General features: G+C 45.3%; 2 protein-coding genes and 1 pseudogene across 2 annotated transcripts; 2 read left to right on the top strand and 1 right to left on the bottom strand.

Moving 5' to 3' along the window:
• The first annotated feature begins 2,819 nt into the window (after positions 1 to 2,819).
• LOC133128314 (zinc-binding protein A33-like) lies at positions 2,820 to 5,437 on the top strand. The gene is made up of 4 exons (XM_061241704.1): positions 2,820 to 3,035; positions 3,532 to 3,554; positions 4,016 to 4,134; positions 4,572 to 5,437. The coding sequence occupies exons 1-4, from the start codon at positions 2,838 to 2,840 to the stop codon at positions 5,096 to 5,098; spliced, it is 867 nt and encodes a 288-aa protein (XP_061097688.1). The 5' UTR covers positions 2,820 to 2,837; the 3' UTR covers positions 5,099 to 5,437.
• A 1,529-nt stretch (positions 5,438 to 6,966) lies between these two features.
• Positions 6,967 to 13,851, top strand: LOC133128312 (E3 ubiquitin-protein ligase TRIM35-like). Its single transcript, XM_061241702.1, has 6 exons — positions 6,967 to 7,463; positions 8,855 to 8,950; positions 9,036 to 9,266; positions 9,387 to 9,409; positions 9,862 to 9,980; positions 13,067 to 13,851. Exons 1-6 carry the CDS (start codon positions 7,059 to 7,061, stop codon positions 13,582 to 13,584), a joined length of 1,392 nt encoding a protein of 463 aa, XP_061097686.1. The 5' UTR covers positions 6,967 to 7,058; the 3' UTR covers positions 13,585 to 13,851.
• A 6,071-nt stretch (positions 13,852 to 19,922) lies between these two features.
• Positions 19,923 to 25,540, bottom strand: part of LOC133128993 (phosphatidylinositol 4-phosphate 5-kinase type-1 gamma-like) — a 19,431-nt pseudogene continuing 13,813 nt past the window's right edge.

Below are 25,540 nucleotides of genomic sequence, written 5' to 3'. Positions count from 1 at the left end.
AGAATATTTGCACTTCATTCACTTTTTTTAACGCACTGCTATTTATTTGAACACAACTGTAGCTGAACAGTCCTTATGAAGCTGCACAGTCCTTATGCAGCTGCACAGTCCTTATGAAGCAAGAAATGACCTGGAGGCCTGCTGAGTGGAAAGGGTAAAAGGTGCTCAAAGCCCCACAAGCACAGCTCTCTCCATTAGCTTCATCAGCGCTGTAGATGAGCTATTCGAAAGCACAGCTCTCTCCATTAGCTTCATCAGTGACAATATTATGAAGAAGAATGTATTGTGGACTCCAGCTCTGCATCTGTGTGTGAATCATGTTTGTAAGGGAGGGTCTGTGCTTGAGTTTATCTGGGGAATGAGACTCCATTTTGATGAGAGAGAACTGACAGAACTGAAGAACAGGGCTAGTGGAAACCTGCTGGCAGATAAGCCGTTCAGACCTCAGTGATGCCAACTGCAGGAAATGGTGTCTCTATAACTGGGTGCGTCTCACAGGAAGAGGGGTGTACAGTTTCTCATACTAAGACGAAGCTTTGGAACTGTAGCACAGCTGTATAATCTTGATAAGCGATAATATTATAAAGATGAATGGACTCTGGATCTGTGCTTGAATCATGTTTGTAAGGGAGGGTGTGTGCTTGAGATGATCTGGGTGCATTTTGAAGAACACAGGAGAGAGAACAACCAGAAGCTGAAGAACAGGGCTGGTGTAAATGTGAAGAGGGAGGAAACATTTCTCACATACAGATGCTTTAGTTATATTGCCGACTTTATAATATGAGTTTAATGTGTAATCTTCAGGAACTATGGAATTTCTAAAGATTCTGACAGGGATGAAAACCGATCATGAAGCACAGAGATTTCTGGACTAATTTAAAGACATTTTACAGTGAAGTGTGTGGATTTCAAAGTGAAACTAAGCTACAGATTTAGCAGAAGCCATTACAGAGCTCATTCCTACCTGTTGTTGCCTGTGAATCCCTTCCCTGGACCTGAGGGTAAATCTCCATAAAGATTTCTAGTTCCATTCCTGGGCAAAAAACGTACAATATCTCTGAGACAGAATGGCGTCTGGATCTTCTCTCCTGGAAGAGGAGCTCTCCTGTCCTGTGTGCTCTGAAATCTTCACGGATCCTGTTGTCCTGAGATGCAGTCACAGCTTCTGTGAGGCCTGTCTGCAGCAGTACTGGGAACACAAGGGATCTCAGGAGTGCCCAGTTTGCAGGAGAAGAGATTCTAACACTCATCCTCCCTGTAACCTGTCTCTGAGGAATACCTGTGAGGCATTCTTAAAGGAGAGAAGTCAGAGAGCTGAAGCAGGATCTGAAGTGCTCTGCAGTCTGCACAGTGAGAAACTCAAACTCTTCTGTTTGGAGGATCAAATACCTGTCTGTAATATCTGTCAAACTTCAAAAAAACATGAAAACCACAAATTTCGACCAGTTCAGGAGGTTGCAGAAGAAAATAAGGTAACTGTCTCATAATATAATTTAGATTTAAATTACTTTTATAGGCGGCACGGATGGTGCAGTGGGTAGCACTGCCGCCTCACAGCAAGGAGGTCCTGGGTTCGAATCCCCATCGGCTGGGGCCTCTCTGTGCGGAGTTTGCATGTTCTTCCCGTGTCTGCGTGGGTTTCCTCCGGGTACTCCGGTTTCCTCCCACAGTCCAAAGACATGCACGTTAGGCTGATTGGAGAGTCTAAATTGCCCGTAGGTATGAGTGGGTGAGTGTGTGAGTGTGTGGGTGGGTGAGTGGTGTGTGTGCCCTGAGATGGACTGGCGACCTGTCCAGGGTGTATTCCTGCCTTTCGCCCAATGTATGCTGGGATAGGCTCCAGCCCCCCTGCGACCCTGATCAGGATAAGCGGGTTCAGATAATGGATGGATGGATGACTTTTATAATTTACACATTTCACTTCCATCTTAATTTAAGTTAAGCTTTGTAGTGCTGTCATCTACAGGGCCTTGGAACTGAAAACAAAAAAATATTTGTGCCGGAAATATAATTAATATTGAATATTTTTCATGATTGGGAATTTCTAATGAAGTAGTTATTGTATTTCCAAAGGGTTATAACCTCAAAAGGAGCCATTTTAGTTCTCAGGCCTGACTGCAGTTTGAGCTCCTCACTACGTGTCACATGACTGACAGAGAGACAGGAGGGAGGGGCAGGAGTATGGAGACATTCTCAGAGCTGTGTTAGGGAGCAGTGCTCAGCATGGGACAGGAGGGGTCAAAGTTCATGCTCAGATATATGTGTCTGACACAATGTGGCCTTAGAGCGCAGATCACTGTTAATGTGTCACTGGAGAGTACATATACAGCACATTAAACTTGAAACAATTTAATTTATACATTTCTGGAAATTGAATTGTGACCCTTCGACAGAATGTTTGTGTGGTAATTTGCTGTAGTCAGTCCTGTTTACCTGTCCTGTCATAGAGTCTATGCACAGATATGTATGTGTCAAATAACACGTTGTTTCTACACATGTTAACCTGAGTCTCCATTCTGGCTCCCCTGTGTCTGAGCAGGGGCTCTTGAGCTGTCTGTGCAGGCAGTGAAGTTTACTGTGGGTCTGTTTCCTCAGTAAAGTGGACTCTGTCATTTCTTTCCAGGGGAAACTCAGGACTGCACTGGCTCCACTGCAGGAGAAGCTAAAAGCCTTTAAGGCAGTGAAACTACTCTGTGATCAAACAGCAGAGCACATCAAGGTACTGTACTGAGGCCTTTAAATCACAGTGTTGAAAATGCAGCACTGGATTGTGCTGAAATGATGGTGAATAATGTTTATTCCAGAGCCAGGCCCAGCACACAGAGAGACAGATAAAGATGGAGTTTGAGAAACTTCAGCAGTTCCTAAAAGATGAAGAGGCAGCCAGGATCACTACACTAAGGGAGGAAGAGGAGCAGAAGAGTCAGAAGATGAAGGAGAAGATTGAGAAGATGAAAGAAGAGATATCATCCCTTTCAGAACAGATCAGAGCCATAGAAGAGGAGCTGGGAGCTGAAGACGTCTCATTCCTGCAGGTAAGACCTGTTCACTCTGTGTCTGTAGGACTCTATACACACTGCTGTTAATGCTTGCATGCATTTATTTATACAATATAGTATTCAAAAATCATTAAATCTCCTCAAAACTTAATCAAGCAGAATAATTGTCTTGCAGGGAAAGGGATTTAAAACCAGTTTATCGTGCAACATTTCATGCATTACATTACATTACATTAATGGCATTTGGCAGAGGCTCTTTTCCAGAGCGACTTACAGTTGATTGGACTAAGCAGGAGACAATCCTCCCCTGGAGCAATGCAGGGTTAAGGGCTTTGCTCAAGGGCCCAACAGCTGTGCGGATCTTATTGTGGCTACACTGGGATTAGGACCACCGACCTTGTGTGTCCCAGTCATTTACCTTTACCTTAATGTCATATCTGAAGCTATTTAAAGATATTAATGTGGTTTCTAACACAGTGTTAATGGACTGAGTATTGGCTACACTGGTAATAATTCACTCTCTTTATTTCAGAGCTACAAGGACACACAAGACATGTAAGCAAACTCCATCCTCTCTCATAGGATTAAATATCAAAAGTAGTTTGTTAGCCTGGAGTGCTCTATCAGGTACTGTGGAATGTGTTTAAAATGCCTCTCTCTTTAATCATTCCTGCAGCTTTATTGAAATTAATATCTCTCTCTAATGTAAATACCCCCCTCCCCCACACTCCTGTGAGTGTGTGTCTCTCAGTGGGGCTGTGAGTATGTGTCTCTCAGTGGGGCTGTGAGTGTGTGTCTCTCAGTGGGGCTGTGAGTGTGTGTCTCTCAGTGGGGCTGTGAGTGTGTGTCTCTCAGTGGAGCTGTGAGTGTGTGTCTCTCAGTGGGGCTGTGTGGCAGAATGCTGGGAGGGATGGAGCCATTTTCTTACAGAATGAAGATCTGATGTTGCTGCTGATAATCTTCTATGGTAATGAAGCCACGCCCACAGCACAAGTGACTCCTGAATATTATTGCAGAGCCCAGTGCACACTGGGGGATCCAGAGAAGGTCTCAGGACCGCTGATTGATGTGGCCAAGCACCTGGGCAATCTGAAGTACAGAGTGTGGGAGAAGATGCTGGGGACTGTTCAATACAGTGAGTACTGGGGGCAGGGAGCTCCACATTGTCACTGTACAGGGGGAATCTTCAACATCCTTTCCACAAGCTGATGAAGCCAGTCAGAGTCATATTGGTCCTGTCTGCGTAAGAGCCCTGGAGTGAAGAGACTGAGCACCAGTCCTTAATCTCACTGATGCTCATAATAAAATGCTGCTTTAAGAGTGATACTGTATTTAAGGGGAAGGACAGGAGCTACACAAACACTGACAGGCTTTGCTCCCTCTTACAGGAATTATACAATATGTGACTTATGAAATATTATTATCTTTTAGTTCTGGTGCGTCTCTCACACATGTATCTGAGGCTATAATGTTGTTCTTGTGAAACCCAGTTTATATCATTAGGAGGCCTTTGTGTCTGACGGTTTCCCTTTGTGCAGATCAGTGCTGACGTCTCATTCTCTGTCCCTTCAGCTCCTGTGACCCTGGACCCAAACACAGCACATCCTGAACTCTCACTGTCTGAGGATCTGACCAGTGTGAGATACAGTGATGAGAGACAACAGGTTCCTGATAATCCAGAGAGATTTGATTATGGGTGGTTGTTTGTGCTGGGCTCTGAGGGATTCAGCTCAGGGAGACACTGCTGGGATGTAGAAGTGGGGGGTGTGGCCTGGATGGTGGGTGTAGTTAAAGAGTCATTCAGCAGGAAAGGGGTCTTCATTCTGAGCCCAGCAGGAGGAGTGTGGGGTATAGAGCTGACCAGTGGGGAATACAGAGCCCTGACCTCCCCACCTACAGTCCTCACTGTGCAGAGGGACCTCCAGAGGGTCAGAGTGCAGCTGGACTGGGACAGGGGGGAGGTGTCATTCTCTGACCCCAGTGACAACACTCCTCTCTACACTTTTAAACACACCTTCACTGAGAGACTGTTTCCTTTCTTTAGTACTCTGGCGACTGTGCGGATCTGTCCACTGAAGGTGTCTGTAAGTGTAAAATAGCACTGTGGGATTGTCGGTAAACATCGGCTGAAATCAAAGGACTGTATTTATTCAACTCAGAGTGACTTCAAATGTCATGAAAAAAAGGACATCATTAACAAAATGTAGTCTATTATCTTAAATGTAAATACAAACATTCTAAAGTGCTTGATGACAAATGTCTGATCTCTCTGATATAACCTCACAGTGTTATTACTGAGTAATTACTGTGGTACATGGTGGTATTGTAAGTACACTGGTGTGTGTGTGTAATGAGTAATTACTGTGGTACATGGTGGTATTGTAAGTACACTGGTGTGTGTGTAATGAGTTGGGGTGTAATAAATACACCAGTGGAATCACTCCAGAGTGCTGCTCTTTTCCTGACCCATCACCAGTGTGTCTCCCAGGTGTGTAATGAGGTAAGTCTCTCTCTCCAGTGCAGTATGAACACAGACAAATACGCCCCTCATACGCTGGGTTTTGGTTCATTCCACACTCACTTGAGCTGGAATCAGTAGAGAAACACAGTTAAGCACAGTGCCCATTACTGCCCTGCACACCTGGGCCATTAATGCCCTCTAGACCAGCACACATGGGCCATTACTGCCCTGTAGACCAGCACACATGGGCCATTACTGCCCTGTAGACCAGCACACATGGGCCATTACTGCCCTGTAGACCAGCACACATGGGCCATTACTGCCCTGTAGACCAGCACACATGGGCCATTACTGCCCTGTAGACCAGCACACATGGGCCATTACTGCCCTGTCGACCAGCACACATGGGCCATTACTGCCCTGTAGACCAGCACACATGGGCCATTACTGCCCTGTAGACCAGCACACATGGGCCATTACTGCCCTGTAGACCAACACATGGGACTCATCCTTCCAAGGATGTACAGCACCTTCAGTGCAGTGACAGGAAGGTCAGGTCTGAATGGATGTAATCTCATGCCCGTTTGGTAGCTGGCATGCCGTGTCAGATCTGTAATGTTTCTTTGCTGCTATCAGCTCCGTTGGCATGACTGCAGTCAGAATCTCTCTCCCCAGTGCAGCAGTAATGCTCACTGAGGCAAATACGCCCCTCATACGCTGGGTTTGGGTTCATTTCACACTCACTTGAGCTGATCTGAGATCAGTTGAGAAACGCAGATAAGCCCACTGCCCCCAGATGGCGCTGTGAACTCAGAGAGTGAAGGAAATGTCTGAGGTCATACTCACTCTGTCCACTAGAGGGCGACTGAAGCTCTGCTGAGGTGCTGGATGAGGCCCTGGCTCCACCAGGTGTGTGGAGTGAGAGAGCGCTAGGGCTCCTCTCTCTGGTTCCACCAGGTGTGTGGAGTGAGAGAGCACTAGGGCTCCTCTCTCTGGCTCCACCAGGTGTGTGGAGTGAGACAGCACTAGGGTTCCTCTCTCTGGCTCCACCAGGTGTGTGGAGTGAGAGAGCACTAGGGCTCCTCTCTCTGGCTCCACCAGGTGTGTGGAGTGAGAGAGCACTAGGGCTCCTCTCTCTGGCTCCACCAGGTGTGTGGAGTGACAGAGCACTAGGGTTCCTCTCACCTGCTGCTCTCAGCAGTGGGCCGGTTTGGGTTTATTAAAGTCAGGTTTGTGAGCTGTAGGCCAGAGATCAGCACCTTTTAGTTTGAAGTTTTGAAACCCAGTACTACCATTTTAAATTGAATCAGATTTCTGTGTTCATGAAATTTAAATTAATATGAAGATCAGGGGAAGGAAAGTGATGTAAATTGTACAGTGAGGAAGAAAATGTCAAAGCACGTTGTGGAGTGGGAGAGGAGAAAGAGAACACAAGGTGATGTCACTGATTTTATACGTGTAGAGAAAACCAGTTTTACAGGTAGTTCATTCCTACCTGTTGTTGCCTGTGAATCCCTTCCCTGGACCTGAGGGTAAATCTCCATTAAGATTTCTAGTTCCATTCCTGGGCAAAAAACGTACAATATCTCTGAGACAGAATGGCGTCTGCATCTTCTCTCCTGGAAGAGGAGCTCTCCTGTCCTGTGTGCTCTGAAATCTTCACGGATCCTGTTGTCCTGAGATGCAGTCACAGCTTCTGTGAGGCCTGTCTGCTGCATTGGTGGAGAGAGAAGGGATCTCAGGAGTGCCCAGTTTGCAGGAGAAGAGATTCTAACGATCGTCCTCCCTGTAACCTGTCTCTGAGGAATACCTGTGAGGCGTTCTTAAAGGAGAGAAGTCAGAGAGCTGAAGCAGGATCTAAAGTGTTCTGCAGTCTGCACAGTGAGAAACTCAAACTCTTCTGTATGGAGGATCAAATACCCATCTGCTTTGTCTGTCAAACTTCAGAAAAACATGAAAACCACAAACTGCGACCAGTTCAGGAGGCTGCAGAAGAGTATAAGGTAATTTGTGAATAGAATTGAGCTTTTTTCAAATTATTTTTTGTTTGTAATAAGCATCACATTACCTATGTTCACTAAGGTCACATATTGTACACCTTTCCAGTGTTTTATTATCGGTCCTGATATCCATAAGAGGACGTTTATGTGGTTTTAATTACCAAAACCAGCCAGATTTATATCTCCATGCTTCAGCGTCTCTCATGAACTTGACCAAGAACGGGCTGTTTTAGTGACTGTGTCTTTAAGGCTCATTGACGTCAACGGACCTCTGTTCTGATTGGCCGGCTAGCTCCAACAACTGTCAGTGCCGAGCGTTTTGATTGGTTCCGGCTACACGGTGCGCCGTGCTGAAGCAGACTATCGTATTCTTCTGATGTCACGGAAGCGCAAAGGCCCGATGGCTCATTTAAATACACATTTTCTTCATGCGGATTGTGTGGATTTATTAGGGGACTGTACGTTTTGACACTTTCAGTGTTTTTAGCACACCTTCAGCCGGGGAAATGTAAATAAATCCGCAATACGGGACCTTCCAGTGGTTTACATCTTGTGCCTTTATTTCATGAGCAATGGAGTCGCACCTTTGCATTACAGTCCCTTTCACTGCATGTACTCAGATGATTTGTTTATTAATTTCTTTAGGCTCTGGAAAATGACCAGAGGTTACTAACTGCGCCAAGAGCTTGGCTTGGCCGTTAATTAAGTGTGATAATATGCTAGAAGGTGTTCCTATCTTGAGTGCCATGTGATTAGACCTACAGAGGGCACTAGTGATCAACAATTCACACACTTTGCAATTTACAACCATTCATGCATAGTTTTAGGTTTTCTACTTTTTTTTAATTGCTTGTTCCAACTGAAATGATGTGGGACTTGCAGTCATGTTTGTGTGGTGCGTTTTAAAGCATTCAAACAGACCCAGAATTAGAGACAGAAGTAGGGTCTTGCCTCACTCTGTCTTGAGCAGGGGCTCTTGTGCTGTCTGTAGGGCTGCCACCCGTCCTGGATTCTCCGGGACTGTCCCGGATTTTTGTTGTCTGTCCTGGAAAAAATAATGAAACAAAATGTCCCGGAATCTAAGTATTTTCGAGTGTTGCATACATTAGTATTGCTTAATGAAATGTAGACAGCGTATCCACTGTTTGTTTCTAAATGAACAAATGGTGCAGAGACGTTATTAACCTTCATGATTTACACTCTTTATTTTTGTAATGAAAGAGCAATCGGCACCAAGCACAAGGTAGTTGCGCACCACATTCCTTCAGGTTCACGCACTCATGCCCAGGATTTTTACAGGACTGAGGTGGCAACCCTAGCTGTCTGTGTAAGCAGTGAAGCTTACTGTCGGTCTGTTTCCTCAGTAAAGTGTGGAGTCTGTCATTTCTTTCCAGGAGAAACTCAGGACTACACTGGCTCCACTGCAGGAGAAGCTAAAAGCCTTTAATGCAGTGAAACTAGTCTGTGATCAAACAGCAGAACACATCAAGGTACTGTACTGAGGCCTTTAAATCACAGTGTTGAAAATGCAGCACTGGATTGTGCTGAAATGATGCTGAATAATGTTTATTCCAGAGCCAGGCCCAGCACACAGAGAGACAGCTAAAGATGGAGTTTGAGAAACTTCAGCAGTTCCTAAAAGATGAAGAGGCAGCCAGGATCACTGCACTGAGGGAGGAAGAGGAGCAGAAGAGTCAAAAGATGAAGGAGAAGATTGAGAAGATGACAGAAGAGATATCATCCCTTTCAGAACAGATCAGAGCTATAGAACAGGAGCTGGGAGCTGAAGACGTTGCATTCCTGCAGGTAAATTGTGTCAGAATTACACATTAAACATATCAATGCAGTCAGATAGGGAAATGATGATTTCCTGGCCTGAGTACTGGTACTGAGTGATACAAATTTCCCCTTATTCACTTATTTCAGATCTATAAAGACATCAGGAAACGGTATGTAAATTCCAGCCTTTCTCTCAACTCATCTTTAAGGGTCGGTCTTATGCAGATTAAGTTTAGTCCTGGACTACATTGCGTTTTGTATGGGGAAAATCATATTATCATTTGATATATTTTTTATATCAAGTGTAATGTTTGCAGCAATTCACCTCCTCACAATGTGCATGATCATTGTAGGGCTAATACCCAGAACAGTTGGTTTGCTGAGGCTACATGTTTAACTGTCAAAAGATATCGGACCCAGTGTCCCTCAGTGGGGTCAGGCTGTGAGTGTGTGTTTCTCAGTGGGGCTGTGAGTGTGTGTCTCTCAGTGGGGCTGTGTGGCAGAACACTGGGAGGGATGGAGCCATTTTCTTACAGAATGAAGATCTGATGTTGCTGCTGATAATCTTCTATGGTAATGAAGGCATGCCCACAGCACAAGTCACTCCTGAATATTATTGCAGAGCCCAGTGCACACTGGGGGATCCAGAGAAGGTCTCAGGAGCGCTGATTGATGTGGCCAAGCACCTGGGCAATCTGAAGTACAGAGTGTGGGAGAAAATGCTGGGGACTGTTCAATACAGTGAGTACTGGGGGCAGGGAGCTCCACATTGTCACTGTACAGGGGGAATCTTCAGCATCCTTTCTACAAGCTGATGAAGCCAGTCAGAGTCATATTGGTCCTGTCTGTGTAAGAGCCCAGGAGTTAAGAGACTGAGCACCAGTCCTTAATCTCACTGATGCTCATAATAAAATGCTGCTTTAAAGTGACAATATGTAAGATTTGGTTGTTTTAGTGCATTGGTAGATGGTAGGCAATACCTTTTCATACATATGTACCCAAAATAGAGGCTATTAAACTTTACACACGCTGTTGTTACATTACATTACATTACGTGGCATTTAGCAGACGCTCTTATCCAGAGCGACATACAACAAAGTGCAGATCAATCACAAGAACAAGTGCAAAAGTAGACCTGAGAGGACAGTACAGTTCCGAGTCCTAGTGTAAACATACAGAAATTCAGAACCCTTGAAGAGTACAATCAGCTTTCAAACTAGCATACCACTGTTGGCAGCTAGAATACAACAACAGCCAATAAAAACAACAATACCTATACAAGTAACGATATCTATACATAAGTGCCATTACGGTCTAAGGCTAATCACAGTGATTGTGAGTTGGGGAGGGAAAGGTGTAGCCTGAAGAGATGGGTCTTCAGTCTGCGCTTGAAGGAGGTCAGAGACTCTGCCGTTCTGACATTCACCGGGACATGAATGTTGTACATTCATACCCAAAACATAGGCTATTAAACTTTACACACGCTGTTGTACATTCAGACCCAAAACATAGGCCATTCAACTTTACACACGCTGTTGTACATTCAGACCCAAAACATAGGCCATTCAACTTTACACACGCTGTTGACTTTTATTCTGGGAAATGAATTTGGTTCCCTACAAAAGCATTGGGTTCACATATGCTATGCAAACTACTAGCAACAATATGAAGATAAAACTTGTCTAGGTATGCTCAAGAGGTAACCATTCCACTTCTACAAACTAGACTAGTGCTTTGTGTGGTTAGCTATGAGCTATGAAAAGCTACTAAAGATCCACAAAAAGATTATGTACTAATGTTGACTCATGTCTGCATCAATCCATATATATTATCTTCTTTAAAACTCCATTGATCCGAACAATATCCAAGATCACTTTCTGTTTTTGCAGGTTTGCCTTCATCATGATTCCTCTGGTTACTTATTTTAGTGACCTTACTTCAGTCCTTGTTCTAGATTTGGGAGTATCCAGCTCAGTATCCAGCTAACTCAGTAACTTAGTCCAATTGAGCAGTTCAGACCAGCTCCCAGCCTGACATGGTTTGACCAGCTCATACCCAGCTAGACCAACTTTATGACCAGCTCATACCCAGCAAGACCATTTTTAACCAGCTTTCCAGTTTTGACCAGTTCTCAAGATGGTCAAGCTGGCATAGCTGGATTATACAATCTTTCCTTTCTTTGCTCAAATATACAGTGGGAGCAATAATTATTTGATCCCTTGCTGATTTTGTAGGTTTGCCCACTTACAAAGAATGGAACTGTGTAGAATTGTAATCATAGGTATATTTTAACATTGAGAGACAGAAAATCACAAAATAATCCACAATAACAACATCATATAAATTTTATATCATATTTTCATATTAAATAAGTATTTAATACTTATTTAATACATAGAACAATAGGACTTAATACTTGGTGGAGAAACCTTTGTTGGCAAGCACAGAGGTCAGACATTTGTTGTAGTTTTTCACCAAGTTTGCACAGATCTTGGGAGGGATTTAAGGTTCCGAGGCTATCGCTTGGCAACTCGAAGCTTCAGCTCCCTCCACAGATTTTCGATGGGATTTAGGTCTGGAGACTAGCTAGGCCACTCCAGGACCTTAATATGTTTCTTTTTGAGCCACTCCTTTGTTGCCTTGGCCGTATGTTTTGGGTCATTGTCATGTTGGAAGACCCATCCACGACCCATTTTCAGTGCTCTCACTGAGGGAAGGAGGTTGTTGCCCAAAATTTCCTGGTACATGGCCCCATTCATCCTCCCCTCAATACGGTGAAGTCGTCCTGTCCCCTTAGCTGAGAAATACCCCCAAAGCATAAGGTTTCCACCTCCATGCTTCACAGTGGGGATGGTGTTCTTGGGGTTGTACTCAGCATTTCTCTTCCTCCAAACACGGCAAGTCGAGTTAATGCCAAATAGCTCTATTTTGGTCTCATCTGACCACATCACCTTTTCCCAAGCCTCCTCTGGATCATCCAGGTGTTCTTTGGCAAACTTCAGATGGGCCTGTACATGTGCCTTCTTCAGCAGAGGAACCTTACATGCGCAGCAGGATTTTAATCCTTCACGGTGTAGTGTGTTACTGATGGTTCTCTTCGTGACTGTGGTCCCAACTGCCTTCGGGTCATTAACAAGCTCCTCCTGTGTAGTACTGGGCTGATCCCTGACCTTTCTCATGATCATTGATATCCCTCGAGGCGAGATCTTGCATGGAGCCCCAGACCGAGGGAGATTGGCGGTGACTTTGTGTTTCTTCCATTTTCTAATAATTGCTCCAACAGTTAACTTCTCACCAAACTGCTTGCTTATTTTCTTGTAGCCCATCCCAGCCTTGTGCAGGTCTACAATTTTGTCCCTGATGTCCTTAGACAGCTCCTTTGTCTTGGCCATGGTGGAAACAGGGGATCAAATACTTATTTCATGCAAAAATACGATAATTGATCAAATTTATATGATGTTGTTATTGTGGATTATTTTGTGATATTCTGTCTCTCAATGTTAAAATGTACCTATGATTAAAATTCTACACAGTTCCATTCTTTGTAAGTGGGCAAACCTACAAAATCAGCAAGTGATCAAATAATTATTGCTCCCACTGTATTTGTAATCAGACTTTGACTTTTCTTCACCAAATTATATTCCAAATTCCAGTTGGCTACTAATTAGCTACAGCCTACAATCTGCTACCTTTATTAGTGCTGCACATGTATCTGAGGCTATAACGTTGTTTTTGTGAAACCCAGTTTATATTATTAGGAGCGCATTGTGTCTGACGGTTTCCCTTTGTGCAGATCAGTGCTGACGTCTCATTCTCTGTCCCTTCAGCTCCTGTGACTCTGGACCCAAACACAGCACATCCTGAACTCTCACTGTCTGAGCATCTGACCAGTGTGAGACGCAGTGATGAGAGACAGCAGGTTCCTGATAATCCAGAGAGATTTGATACACGATGTTTTGTGTTGGGCTCTGAGGGATTCAGCTCAGGGAGACACTGCTGGGATGTAGAAGTGGGGGATGGGGGCTGGATGGTGGGTGTGGCTAAAGAGTCCATCAATAGGAAAGGAGTCTTCACTCTGAGTGCTGGAGAAGTGTGGAGTATATGCCACACCTACAGGAAATATTTAGCCCTGGGCTTTGTACGTACAGCCCTCACTGTGCAGAGGAAACTCCTGAGGGTCAGAGTGCAGCTGGACTGGGACAGGGGGGAGGTGTCATTCTCTGACCCCAGTGACAACACTCCTCTCTACACTTTTAAACACTCCTTCACTGAGAGACTGTTTCCTTTCTTCTGCCCTGATTCTCTGCAGATCTGTCCACTGAATGTGTCTCTCAGAGTGGAATAGTGCTCAGTAATGATTGATGGGCAAGGATCAGGTCAAAAGACAGTATTTTATGACCTTAAAAAGATTTTCTCTTATTTGCAAATATAAAAAAAGTTAAATAACATTGTTTCATTAATTTGGTTGAAAAAAATATAGATCCTTATCAACAGCAATTCATAAGTAACTTCACAATGTCCGTATTGCATTTAAGAATCGGTGTGTGTGTGTAAGGAGTAATTACTGTGGTATATGGTGGTATTGTAAGTACACTGGTGTGTGTGTAATGAGTTGGGGTGTAATAAATACACCAGTGGAATCACTCCAGAGTGCTGCTCTTTTCCTGACCCGTCACCAGTGTGTCTCCCAGGTGTGTGATGAGGTAATGCTGCGTTCCATTTACCTCGGAAGTCGGAAGTCGGAGCTGGGAATGACGTCACACCCGAGTTGACCGCATTCCAGTAAACAACTCGGATAACCAAGATGGACGCCTCCAGTGCTATTGTTGCTATCGTTGTAGCCATTGTTAGCAATACCAGTTGAAAACACCACATTACACGGTATTCTATACATACAAACACCGTAGTAACATGTCCACAGATAGACGTTGGACAGTACTACGTATACCACTTATTTAATTACACAAAAACAAAACAGAAGCGCTACATAATACATTACGAGAGATTTTATTAACCGTTGACGCACGGAGCAGCCATCTTGGATTTCTAACTCGGGGTTACTCAGTTCTTCCGACTTTCCCAGTCGGAAATCCCACCTCAGGCGGCGTTCCAGTTGAAATATCCGACTGGGAACTCGGAAATTCCGACTTCCCAGTACAAATGGAACGCAGCATAAGTCTCTCTCTCTCCAGTGCAGTATGAATGGACAGAGACAAATTATTAAAATAACTGCACATTGACTCAAAAATATTCTATCCACACGCAAAGTGATACAATCTGTTTCTGAGAACTGCTCCCTTCTTCCTGATGGGCACAGCAGACGCAGAATGAGATGATCCTGCAGGGGCCAGTATTGAGCTCCTGAGGTTTGAGTGCAGCTGATTGGCCAGCACTTTCAGGGTACTTTTAGGACTTGCCTAAACTGTTTGATTCATCACGTTGTTGAAGTATTGAAGTGATTATTTCAGTTGGTATACAAGTTAAAGGAAATGGCTCTAAGTCCACCAAGTTATTTTTTCAGAAATATACTTATATTATTTAAGTTTATTCCATGAAAAGAAATGGGGATTTGACCAACAAATCACATAACTTAAATATTGTTAACATTTTATTGGAAGCAATGGTTGACACTACACCTACGCGGTTGGTCCATTTCATATGTCTTTTGAATAACCCAATCACAAGCAGCTAAACACGAGTCATAACTAGGCATTCTGGGTGAACATTGTCACTGAACAATCTGTTCTGGCATGTGCATGTACAGGTGCACACAACCGAATGGAGATGGGGTCTTACACGTGGGCTGATTGCGGCGGGAAAGTATCTGAATAATGTATAAAGCTGAAAGTAGCGAATGTCGTCCTGTTGTCTTCTTCAGGATGATACTGTAGCAACCAGCGTTTCGACACCGTGAAGAAGTCGAGCCTGTTTTCGACCCCGAGTCGAAACGTCGTTGCCACTCGGCGTGGCACACCCCTGCGCGGACGGAAGTCGGAAGAGACGGATAGGATATGATTGTCGGCTGTTTACCCGCGTTTTGTTAATTCAGAGGAACTGAAGAGACCGCGAGCCCAAGACCAAACGTAAAATAGCTCACGGACGTGGTCCGCCGGTCTCCGCCGCCTAGCGTGCTTTGTGTCCTCGGACTGCCCTGCCACCTTCCCGCAAAACGAGCCACACTTACCACGGTTGTTTTTCCAATAAATTAGATGGAGCATTATTGAGTTCTTCTTCTTCTCCTTCTTGTTTTCATGACTGCTCACTGTTAGTGAGCACAGCTTTGCGTGTGCGTCTTCCTTCTCCATTTGTTGTTCCGTTTCTTGAGAAATACAGATAAAAGGAGCAGGATCTGTTTTCCTAAACAACAACACACGAAAGAAAAGCCAAACATGGCTATTTCAGTTCATTTTTATTATTTCTGGTCATGGTTCTGTTCAGTGTTCATTAGCTACAAGAATTAATGACATTTGCATGTTTCCACTCCTTTGTCGTAGCATTAACTGAGAGGACGTAGCCATTTGCTGATTTCATGGATTATAATCAAGGAGGTTTATAGGCTTATAGTCTATGAAAATCCTTGTTGTTACATACAATGGCTTTAATTTCTTTAAGACCCAGATACTTGATATCATATCAGAAAGAAATTTAACTAATGAACACAAACAAAGACAAAATAAATAAAACAGTAGCCTATCAATCAGAGCTGATTCTTTATAAATTTCTATGAATATTGTTTAAACATAAAATGCATTACTTATGTATATTCCTTGAAAAAGCTCACACAAACAGTAGACGAGCATATAACCAAACAAAACAACAGAAAAAACCTACCAAAGTAGAATATGGAGGCATGCAGATGACGGTCACTAGCTCGTTTGGTAACAGTAATCAGACAAATTAATCAACCAATATTAAAAAGAAAACAAGTGTTCTTTGTAAATGTTATATTTAAAAGAAAAAGTTAAAGAGATTTAAATAAATTACAATTACAGAAAATTATAGTCAGACAGCTATAACACATTAAATATAGGTATAACAGTAGTTAAAAAGCAAAATTGTTCATACAAGCCTTGCATATTTAAGTAGATTGTGTTTCTAATTAAAAGCTGTAAGCTTACACAATCGTGTACATGAACTTATAAAAACCTGTATTATAGATATAAAAACTTTACATTTTACTAAACGGATGAGTACAGAATAACATTCAACAGTAAGAAGGCGTGATCATTACCCAATAGGAAACTGAAAGCTTCCATAAAACAAAAATACACAATTATGCATGTTCCAACGCTCCAGGGTCAAGGGTATGACTTGTTCATGCATTGCTTGTAATACTCCAAACATTACCCAATCTACATTTACAAATACGTAGAAGAGGAGTATATACATAAATATACAAATGACGACGTTCAATATATACCCATGTATGAGGGGTGGGCAAATTCATGTCCTGGAGGGCCAGTGTGTACCTATTTGTGGTTTCCCCCATTATTATCCTGGCTAAATGAGCAGACGGACAGTACACACCAACACCGATTCATTCAGAGATTAGGCCACAGCAAAGTGTTTCACATACATGGGCACAACCGTCTTTAGCTGTCATTCCTGTGCCTATGAAGAAATGCAGCTAACATTTCAGATGGCGTAAATGTTAGCGCTAATTCAGTAAATAAAGCCAGAAGTTGCCATGAGAATAGATATTTCCCCCGACTGCCCACCTGATTTAGACACACGGTATATAGAAGCTGTCATCAAATCTGGACCTCAAATCCAAATCTGGCCCTGGTTTACTTTTCTCCCAGGTAATTAGCTGAAGAATTAGTTCTACCGATTGGCCAGACTGTCTTCACACCCGACTCCCAGGTAAAGGGAGGTGAACACACCTGACTCCCAGGTAAAGGGAGGGTGAACACACCTGACTCCCAGGTAAAGGGAGGTGAACACACCTGACTCCCAGGTAAAGGGAGGGTGAACACACCTGACTCCCAGGTAAAGGGAGGGTGGTCACACCCGACTCCCAGGTAAAGGGAGGTGAACACACCTGACTCCCAGGTAAAGGGAGGGTGAACACACCTGACTCCCAGGTAAAGGGAGGCTGAACACACCTGACTCCCAGGTAAAGGGAGGGTGAACACACCTGACTCCCAGGTAAAGGGAGGGTGAACACACCTGACTCCCAGGTAAAGGGAGGGTGAACACACCTGGCTCCCAGGTAAAGGGAGGGTGAACACACCTGACTCCCAGGTAAAGGGAGGTGAACACACCTGACTCCCAGGTAAAGGGAGGGTGAACACACCTGACTCCCAGGTAAAGGGAGGGTGAACACACCTGACTCCCAGGTAAAGGGAGGGTGAACACACCTGACTCCCAGGTAAAGGGAGGGTGAACACACCTGACTCCCAATAAAGGGAGGTGAACGCACCTGACTCCCAGGTAAAGGGAGGGTGGAAAACCAGCTGTCCTCTGATGTCAAGGGCTGTGATTTGATGATCCCTGGTACATATTAAACACACAAGCTCACACACAAACGGGTAAAATATCTGTAAACTCACAGCTCACTACAGTGAACTAGTAAGTTTGTACAATTAAGGATTCAGGCATCTTTCCCAAAGAAACAGCTCTGATTTTCACGAACAAAATCTGAAAACTTTGATCTCATTCTCTGCAGATATTAAAACAAAACTTTCCAGGTATTCACAAAAAAATTAATAAAATTAAAAAATCTTCAGAAAAGAAAATATAGATTTATGTACATGTATGTCATAGAAGCATATAAACTACTGAAGCGAAACTCGTAGATAAATATATTATCACTACAATAGAAAGTCTACCAATGATTTAAATTTTCAAAATAAGGCGATTCAAAACAGAGTTTCTATGTATTATAAGTACATTTAATGACTTTAAATATTTCAATATTTTTTATTGTTGTTGTTGATAATACCAAAGCTATGACTGGTCAATAGACACCATGAACACTGTGTTACACATTACCTGCTCTTCTTGAAAACAGAAACATATCCGTAGAGCAGAGAGAACAGTCCAAACCTCAGTATTATTACAAAGAGAATTCAAATCTAAATCCTTTTATTTTCCCGTTCGTATTCAGCCCAAATATTCACATGAAAAATGTTTGTTAAAATAAAAATGAAATTATTGCACACCAGGGGCAAGATTACTGAGTTAGCTGGATAACTGCACCGAGTAAAACCCAGACCGTGCCCAAATCTGGAACATGGACTGAAGATAGCTGTTCTGGGTTTTACTCTCTCTCTCTTACTGCAGTTATCCAGCTGACTCAGTCATCCTGCTTTGTGGGTTTTACTCAGTGCAGTTATCCAGCTAACTCCGTAATCCTGCTTTGTGGGTTTTACTCAGTGCAGTTATCTGGCTAACTCAGTAATCCTACTGTGGGTTTTACTCAGTGCAGTTATCCAGCTAACTCAGTAATCCTGCTTTGTGAGTTTTACTCAGCGCAGTTATCCAGCTAACTCAGTAATCCTGCTTTGTGGGTTTTACTCAGTGCAGTTATCTGGCTAACTCAGTAATCCTACTGTGGGTTTTACTCAGTGCAGTTATCCAGCTAACTCAGTAATCCTGCTTTGTGAGTTTTACTCAGTGCAGTTATCCAGCTAACTCAGTAATCCTGCTTTGTGGGTTTTACTCAGTGCAGTTATCTGGCTAACTCAGTAATCCTACTGTGGGTTTTACTCAGTGCAGTTATCCAGCTAACTCAGTAATCATGCTTTGTGAGTTTTACTCAGTGCAGTTATCCAGCTAACTCAATAATCCTGCTTTGTGGGTTTTACTCAGTGCAGTTATCCAGCTAACTCAATAATCCTGCTTTGTGGGTTTTACTCAGTGCAGATATCCAGCTAACTCAGTGATCCTGCTTTGTGGGTTTTACTCAGTGCAGTTATCCAGCTAACTCAGTAATCCTCCTTTGTGGGTTTTATTCATAATTCAATAATTTACATAAGGGAAGTATATGTAATAACAAAATATACTCATGGGAGCCTGATTGGTGGGAGGGACCACCAATATGTTGCCCCAACCTTGTAAACCACTGACCCTTTCAGACCCTACTGGCCACACACAGAACTACAGGAGAGCTAGTGACTATTTTACACCCTATAGGCCACACACAGAACTACAGGAGAGCCAGTGACCCTTTCAGACCCTACTGGCCACACACAGAACTACAGGAGAGCCAGTGACTATTTTACACCCTATAGGCCACACACAGAACTACGGGAGAGCCAGTGACTATTTTACATCCTACAGGTCACACACAGAACTACGGGAGAGCCAGAGAATATGTACACCCAACAGGCACACAGTACTACAGGAAATAACCAGTGGTGATTGGAAGAGACTGGCCTTTGGGTATCTGAGATATTTAGCACAATGCTGATAATTTTTGTTTATGTGCAAGGATACGTCACCCTCACCCGCACCCATCTTTCTTTCTTTCTTTCTTTCTTTCTTTCTTTCTTTCTTTCTCTTCCTCCTTCTTTCCCCCTCTCCCATCGCTCATTTTGTGCTTAACTTTTTGAATGACCTGAGGTCAGAGATCAGGGCCAAGCCCAGAAACACCACACACCATTAAAACAGAAACCAGCAAATGCAGAAAGAAACCCTGCCATGCCTTCTTACACTGACAAAAAATTACACCTACCTAGATCACAAAAGTGCACAAAGATGGAAAACAATAAATAGATAAGAGGTGACACTTCAGAGGACTGAACTGGAGTGAAGTAACGGAGAGGTGCATTCTGGGAGCACCGAATACACCTCTCCAGCCCTGTCCACTCAGAGGGGAGGGGGAGGAGTCAGACCTACAGGTCCCTGATAGGCTCCAGTGGCTGTAGGAATGTGCTAAGTGGATTCTGGGTTCCCACACAGGATATTTCAGTCCTTTCCTCTTCATTTTCTCTCCCCCTCTACCTCTTCCTCTCCCCTGTCCTCCTCTTCCTTTCCCTCCTCCCCCTCCCGCTCCCCCAGGCCTGGGTGGGGATCCACGGAACGCTGGCTCAGTCTGCCCCAAAGCCCCATGGGTAATGCCATTCACCCACTTCTGCGCCACTGTAGAGGCCTCACTGCAGACAGGGAGAGAGGGAGAGAGAGAGAGAGAGAGAGAGAGAGGGAGGGAGAGAGAGAGAGAGAGAGAGAGAGAGAGAGAGAGAGGGAGGGAGAGAGGGAGAGGGAGAGAGAGAGAGAGAGAGGCTAAAACTTTCAGATTGGGGGAATACCTAAATAAAAGCTGTTTAAAAAATAAAAAAACCTCACGGTCTCGCTCTCCCCGTCCCACACAGACTGAGACTCAGAGCCGTAGTGCAGGGGAGAGTACACCCAGCTCCTGTCCTCCGGGGGGTGCTGTGGGCCAGCGGGCCAGCAGGGGGCGCCACAGGGAGAGGGGGGGGGATGGAGGGGGAGGGGGAGAGGGAGAGGGGGGATGGAGGGGGAGGGGGAGAGGGGGGATGGAGGGGGAGGGGGAGAGGGAGAGGGAGGGGGAGGGGGAGAGAGGGAGAGGGGGAGAGAGGGGGAGGGAAGATAGAGAAAGAAATGTGAGGAAGGAAAGTGAAAAAACATAAGTTCACACAACCGCTATACACTTAGTCAGCACTTTATTAGGTATTCATTAGATTTTTTTTTTTTTTTTTATATTATTGAACGCTTTTATATATTTAGTTGCTGCCACATGATTGGCTGATTAAATATTAGCATTAACAAGAAGCTGGTGTACAGGTCAACTAATAAAGTGCTCATTCGGTGTATATCAGATTTTACAGCTTTTTTTAAAAAGAAATAAAATGTTTTTAATAACCTTGGAAAGGAATATCCTGCATTCTATCAAAGACCTTGAGTATCATATTAAAAAACTGAAAACACAAGGCAGATTCCTCCTCTTGCGGCTCTCTTCCCATGTGCCATCAGATTTTCGTGACATCGTTCTGAAAAGCCAACGAGAGTCTGACCACAACCTGATTATTTCCAATTCACACAGCCTGGGTGATGTCATCAGTGGTGTCACTGCACGATGACATCACCTAAGCTGGGTGTCTTATCACAGATTCAACCTTCCAAATAGAGTCGACGTCGTCCATTTTGTATGACATCATCTATGGCCCAGACCAGGGATCCCAGAGCCTTAAAGGGACAGTGTACGCACAATTACCAACATATCAACTATAGTGCCAATACACTGCAACAAGTTCAGCTACACGGCTAGATTGCATCCGCATTAACACTCACTATTGGATCTGGTCCAATGGGTCAAACTGTTTGGGATTAAAATACTGTTCTCCACATTACTGAGCTTGTCTGTTGTATTGGAACCTATGAAATATTCTCGGGGGCCGTTTCGGTCCTCTTGGTTGACCCAACTGCAACAGGCGAGATCAGTCGAGCACAGATGATGATGTATTTCACCCAGGTGTGCCCAGGTAAATACCTGAGAACGATACATCGTTCTGCGTTCTGCTGCATGGAGAGACATGGCTCAGGCCGTAAGAGCAGTCGTCTGGCAGTCAGAGGGTTGCCGGTTCGATCCCTGCCCGGGCTGTGTCGAAGTGTCCCTGAGCAAGACACCTAACCCCTAAATGCTCCTGACTAGCTGGATGGTGCCTTGCATGGCAGCCAATCGCTGTCGGTGTGTGAGTGTGTGTATGAATGGGTGAATGAGAAGCATCAATTGTACAGCGCTTTGGATAAAGGCGCTATATAAATTCCAACCATTTACCATTTACACTGACAGTGAAAGCGATTACACCGGCATGGGGCTACGAGTCACAGACTGCTGGGAGCTGGGGGGGCGGCTGTGACTCCCCTAAAGACACACAAGCAGCAGGTAGAGGGAGAGAGAGAAAGAGAGAGACAAAGAGAGAGAGAAAGAGACGGGGGGGGACTTCTACGGCTCGCACTCAGTCACAGCTACTCAGCCATCTGTCCGTCTGTCAGTGACTCAGACTCAGAGTCCGTCTGTCAGTGTTTCGGTCAAAAAGCGTTGGTTTCAGTGAAGAGTCTCTCAGTTGTCACTTAGAGAGAGAGTCGGTCAGCCATGGTCACTCAGAGTCAGTGAGTCAGAGTCGGTGAGTCAGTGAGTCAGAGTCGGTGAGTCAGTGAGTCAGAGTCGGTGAGTCGGTGAGTCAGAGTCATGAGTCAGAGTCGGTGAGTCTGTGCTGCACTTACGGTGCTACTGGAGCTGGAGTTGCGTTGGCGACGGCGCAGAACTGGAGAGTAAACCCAGTACCTCCCCTCAGCAAACTGATACCACACCCAGAGAGAGGGAGGGATGGAGAGAGAGAGAGGGGAGTGAGGGATGGAGAGAGAGAGAGATGGGGGAGAGAGAAAGAGATAAAGAGAGAGGGAGGGGAGTGAGGGATGGAGAGAGAGAGATGGGGGAGAGAGAAAGAGATAAAGAGAGAGGGAGGGGAGTGAGGGGTGGAGAGAGAGAGAGATAAAGAGAGAGATGTATACAGGCATGGAGAGATGAAGTGAGAATCGATGGGTAAATAAGACAGATGAGAAGAGAAGATGGAAACAAAAAAGAACAGATGTATGAATATTAATGGAGGAGAGAAAACGCCCAAGGGCAGAACAGCACACAGGAGCGGAGGGATGAACACAGAGATGGAACAGGGCGACACTCCCTGCACAACTACAGCTGGGCCCCAGGGCCCCTCCCCCCCGGCCCCTCCCCCCCAGGCCCCTCCCCCCCAGGGCCCCTCCCTCCCAGGGCCCCTCCCTCCCAGGGGCCCTCCCTCCACATGGTGCGTCGTGCTGAAGCAAACGAGCGTATTGTTGTGATGTCATAACCTCACGGAAGTCTTCTTCATACGGATCGATTTATTTGGGGACTGTGCGTTTTTGATACGCTCACAGTGTTTTTATAAGACCCTTATAATCAGCGTAGCAGTGCGTGAGGAGACGGCTGAAAGGCCGGTTATCATCGCCACACACACACACCCCGCTACAGGTACACACACACACACACACACACACACACACCCCGCTACAGGTACACACACACACACACCCTGCTACAGGTACACACACACACACACACACACACACACACACACACACACTCGCTCTCTCTCCACTCCTCCAACACCGAGCAGGGCGGAGCAACAAGGAAGGGAGGGGGAGGGACTTACAAAGTAGATGTCTGTGATTGGCACGTCCTCTTCCTCCAGGGAGCCGTGACTGGTGCACTCGGACAGCTGACTGACAGCGTCAGGCTCCGCCCTCGCCAGGGGGCGTGGCGGGGGCGGGGCCGAGCCACCGGAGGGGGCGGCGGCCTCCGGGGTGGGGCTGCAAACGGCGGGGCAGGGAGAGCGTGAGACTGATATCTCTGTTACTGATAGCTCTCAGTTACTGATATCTCTGTTACTGATATCTCACAGTTACCTATTATCTCACAATTACTGATATCTCTCAGTTACTGATATCTCGCAATTACTGATATCTCTCAATTACTGATATCTCTCAATTACTGATATCTCTCAGTTACTGATATCTCACAGTTACCTATTATCTCACAATTACTGATATCTCTCAGTTACTGATATCTCTGTTACTGATATCTCTGTTACTGATATCTCTCTGTTACTGATATCTCGCAATTACTGATATCTCGCAATTACTGATAGCTCTCAGTTACTGATATCTCTCAGTTACTGATATCTCACAGTTACTGATATCTCACAGTTACTGATATCTCACAGTTACCTATTATCTATCAATTACTGATATCGCTCAGTTACTGATATCTCTCAGTTACTGATATCTCAGTTACTAATATGTCACAATTACTGATATGTGAAAAATGACTTTGACAGGCAGGAGAGTGATTGTTGTCATGGTTACTCTGACAGCTGTTTACCTTCTCTCCTGGCCTGAGGGCTGTGTGTGTCTCCTGCAGAAAGAGCAGAGAGAGTGATCAGCACTGCGTGTGTGTGTGTGTGTGTGTGTGTGTGTGTGTGAGAGTGAGTGTGAGTGTGTGTGTGAGTGTGTACCTGTAGCGGGTGTGTGTGTGTGTATGTGCGTGTGTGAGAGTGAGTGTGTGTGTGTTTGTGTGTGTGAGTGTGTGTGTGTGACAGTGAGTGTGTGAGTGTGTGTGTGTGACTGTGTGTGTGTGTGAGAGTGAGTGTGAGTGTGTGTGTGTGTACCTGTAGCGGGGGTGAGTGTGTGTGTGTGTTTGTGAGTGAGTGTGTGTGAGTGTGCGTGTGTGTGTACCTGTAGCGGAGGTGCTCAGGGGTCTCTGGGAGGGACAGGGAGGTGGTGGAGGAGAGGGTGGTGGCAATGGAGGCTGTGGTGGCCTCCTCAAAGGATGGAGGAGTGCAGGGGAGGTCTGCCCGTCCTGAGAGAGAGAGAGAGAGAGAGAGGGAGGGAGAGGAGATGGAGAGAGACAGAGAGAGTGAAAGTTGAAAGTTTCAGACACACTTGCAACCAGAGCCCAAAGCAAAGTTAATTCTAGAACATAAATGATAGAATTCTGCATCCTTCCTGCAGGAATACGTCATGGACCGTCATAAACACAGTGAAGTCTTTACTTCCGTTGAGATTGGGGTGTGGGTATGTGGTGAAAGGGGTGTGGTTATGAGTTAAATGGGGCGTGACTATGATGTGAAGGGGTGTGGCCACGGTGTGGAGGGGGCGTGACTACAGTGTGAAGGGGGTGTGGCTATGGTGTGAAGGGGGTGTGGCTATGGTGTGAAGGAGGCGTGGCTACATTGTGAAGGGGGTGTGGCTACGGGGTGAAGGGGTGTGGCTGCGGTGTGAAGGGGTGTGGCTACAGTGTGAAGGGGGCGGGGTTATGATAAGGACCCTCCTCCTCCAGGGCGGGGAAGCCTCGGGCCGCGCGCGGGTCGAAGGGGTCCTCCTCTTCCTCCTCTTCCTCCTCTCCCTCTGAGGGGGGCTGGCCCAGCGCGTAGGCCCCCTCTGGGCCCTGGGTTCTGGGGAACGCCCCCGGCCCTCGACCCCTCTTGGAGGGAGACGTTTTCAGGGCTGGAGGGAGAGAGAGAGAGGGAGAGAGAGGGAGAGAGGGAGAGAGAGAGAGGGGGAGAGAGAGAGAAGGAGAGGGAGAGAGAGAGGGAGAGGGAAATAATATGATTTTTTGCACTTCACTTTAATCTCAGTGCTCATGCAGGTGTTTCTATGTACTGGATAGTAATGTATTTCTTCGGCAATATGACTGTTGTTGTCCTGCCAATAAAGCAAATTGAATTGAGAGGGAGAGGAGGAGAGAGAGAGGAAGGAAGAGAAAGAGGGAGACAGAGGGAGAGAGAGGGAGGAGG

The sequence above is a fragment of the Conger conger genome, chromosome 5 (genome assembly GCF_963514075.1).
Source record: "Conger conger chromosome 5, fConCon1.1, whole genome shotgun sequence".
Classification (NCBI taxonomy): Eukaryota; Metazoa; Chordata; class Actinopteri; order Anguilliformes; family Congridae; genus Conger; species Conger conger.
This window is presented reverse-complemented; position numbering and strand designations above follow the sequence as displayed.

Coding starts and splice junctions, on each gene's coding strand:
- LOC133128314 (XM_061241704.1), top strand. CDS start 2,838: ATGGAGTTTGAGAAACTTCAGCAGTTCCTAAAAGATGAAGAGGCAGCC. Junction 3,036..3,531: donor AAGACGTCTCATTCCTGCAG/GTAAGACCTGTT, acceptor TCTTTATTTCAG/AGCTACAAGGACACACAAGA. Junction 4,135..4,571: donor GCTGGGGACTGTTCAATACA/GTGAGTACTGGG, acceptor CTGTCCCTTCAG/CTCCTGTGACCCTGGACCCA.
- LOC133128312 (XM_061241702.1), top strand. CDS start 7,059: ATGGCGTCTGCATCTTCTCTCCTGGAAGAGGAGCTCTCCTGTCCTGTG. Junction 8,951..9,035: donor AAACAGCAGAACACATCAAG/GTACTGTACTGA, acceptor TGTTTATTCCAG/AGCCAGGCCCAGCACACAGA. Junction 9,981..13,066: donor GCTGGGGACTGTTCAATACA/GTGAGTACTGGG, acceptor CTGTCCCTTCAG/CTCCTGTGACTCTGGACCCA.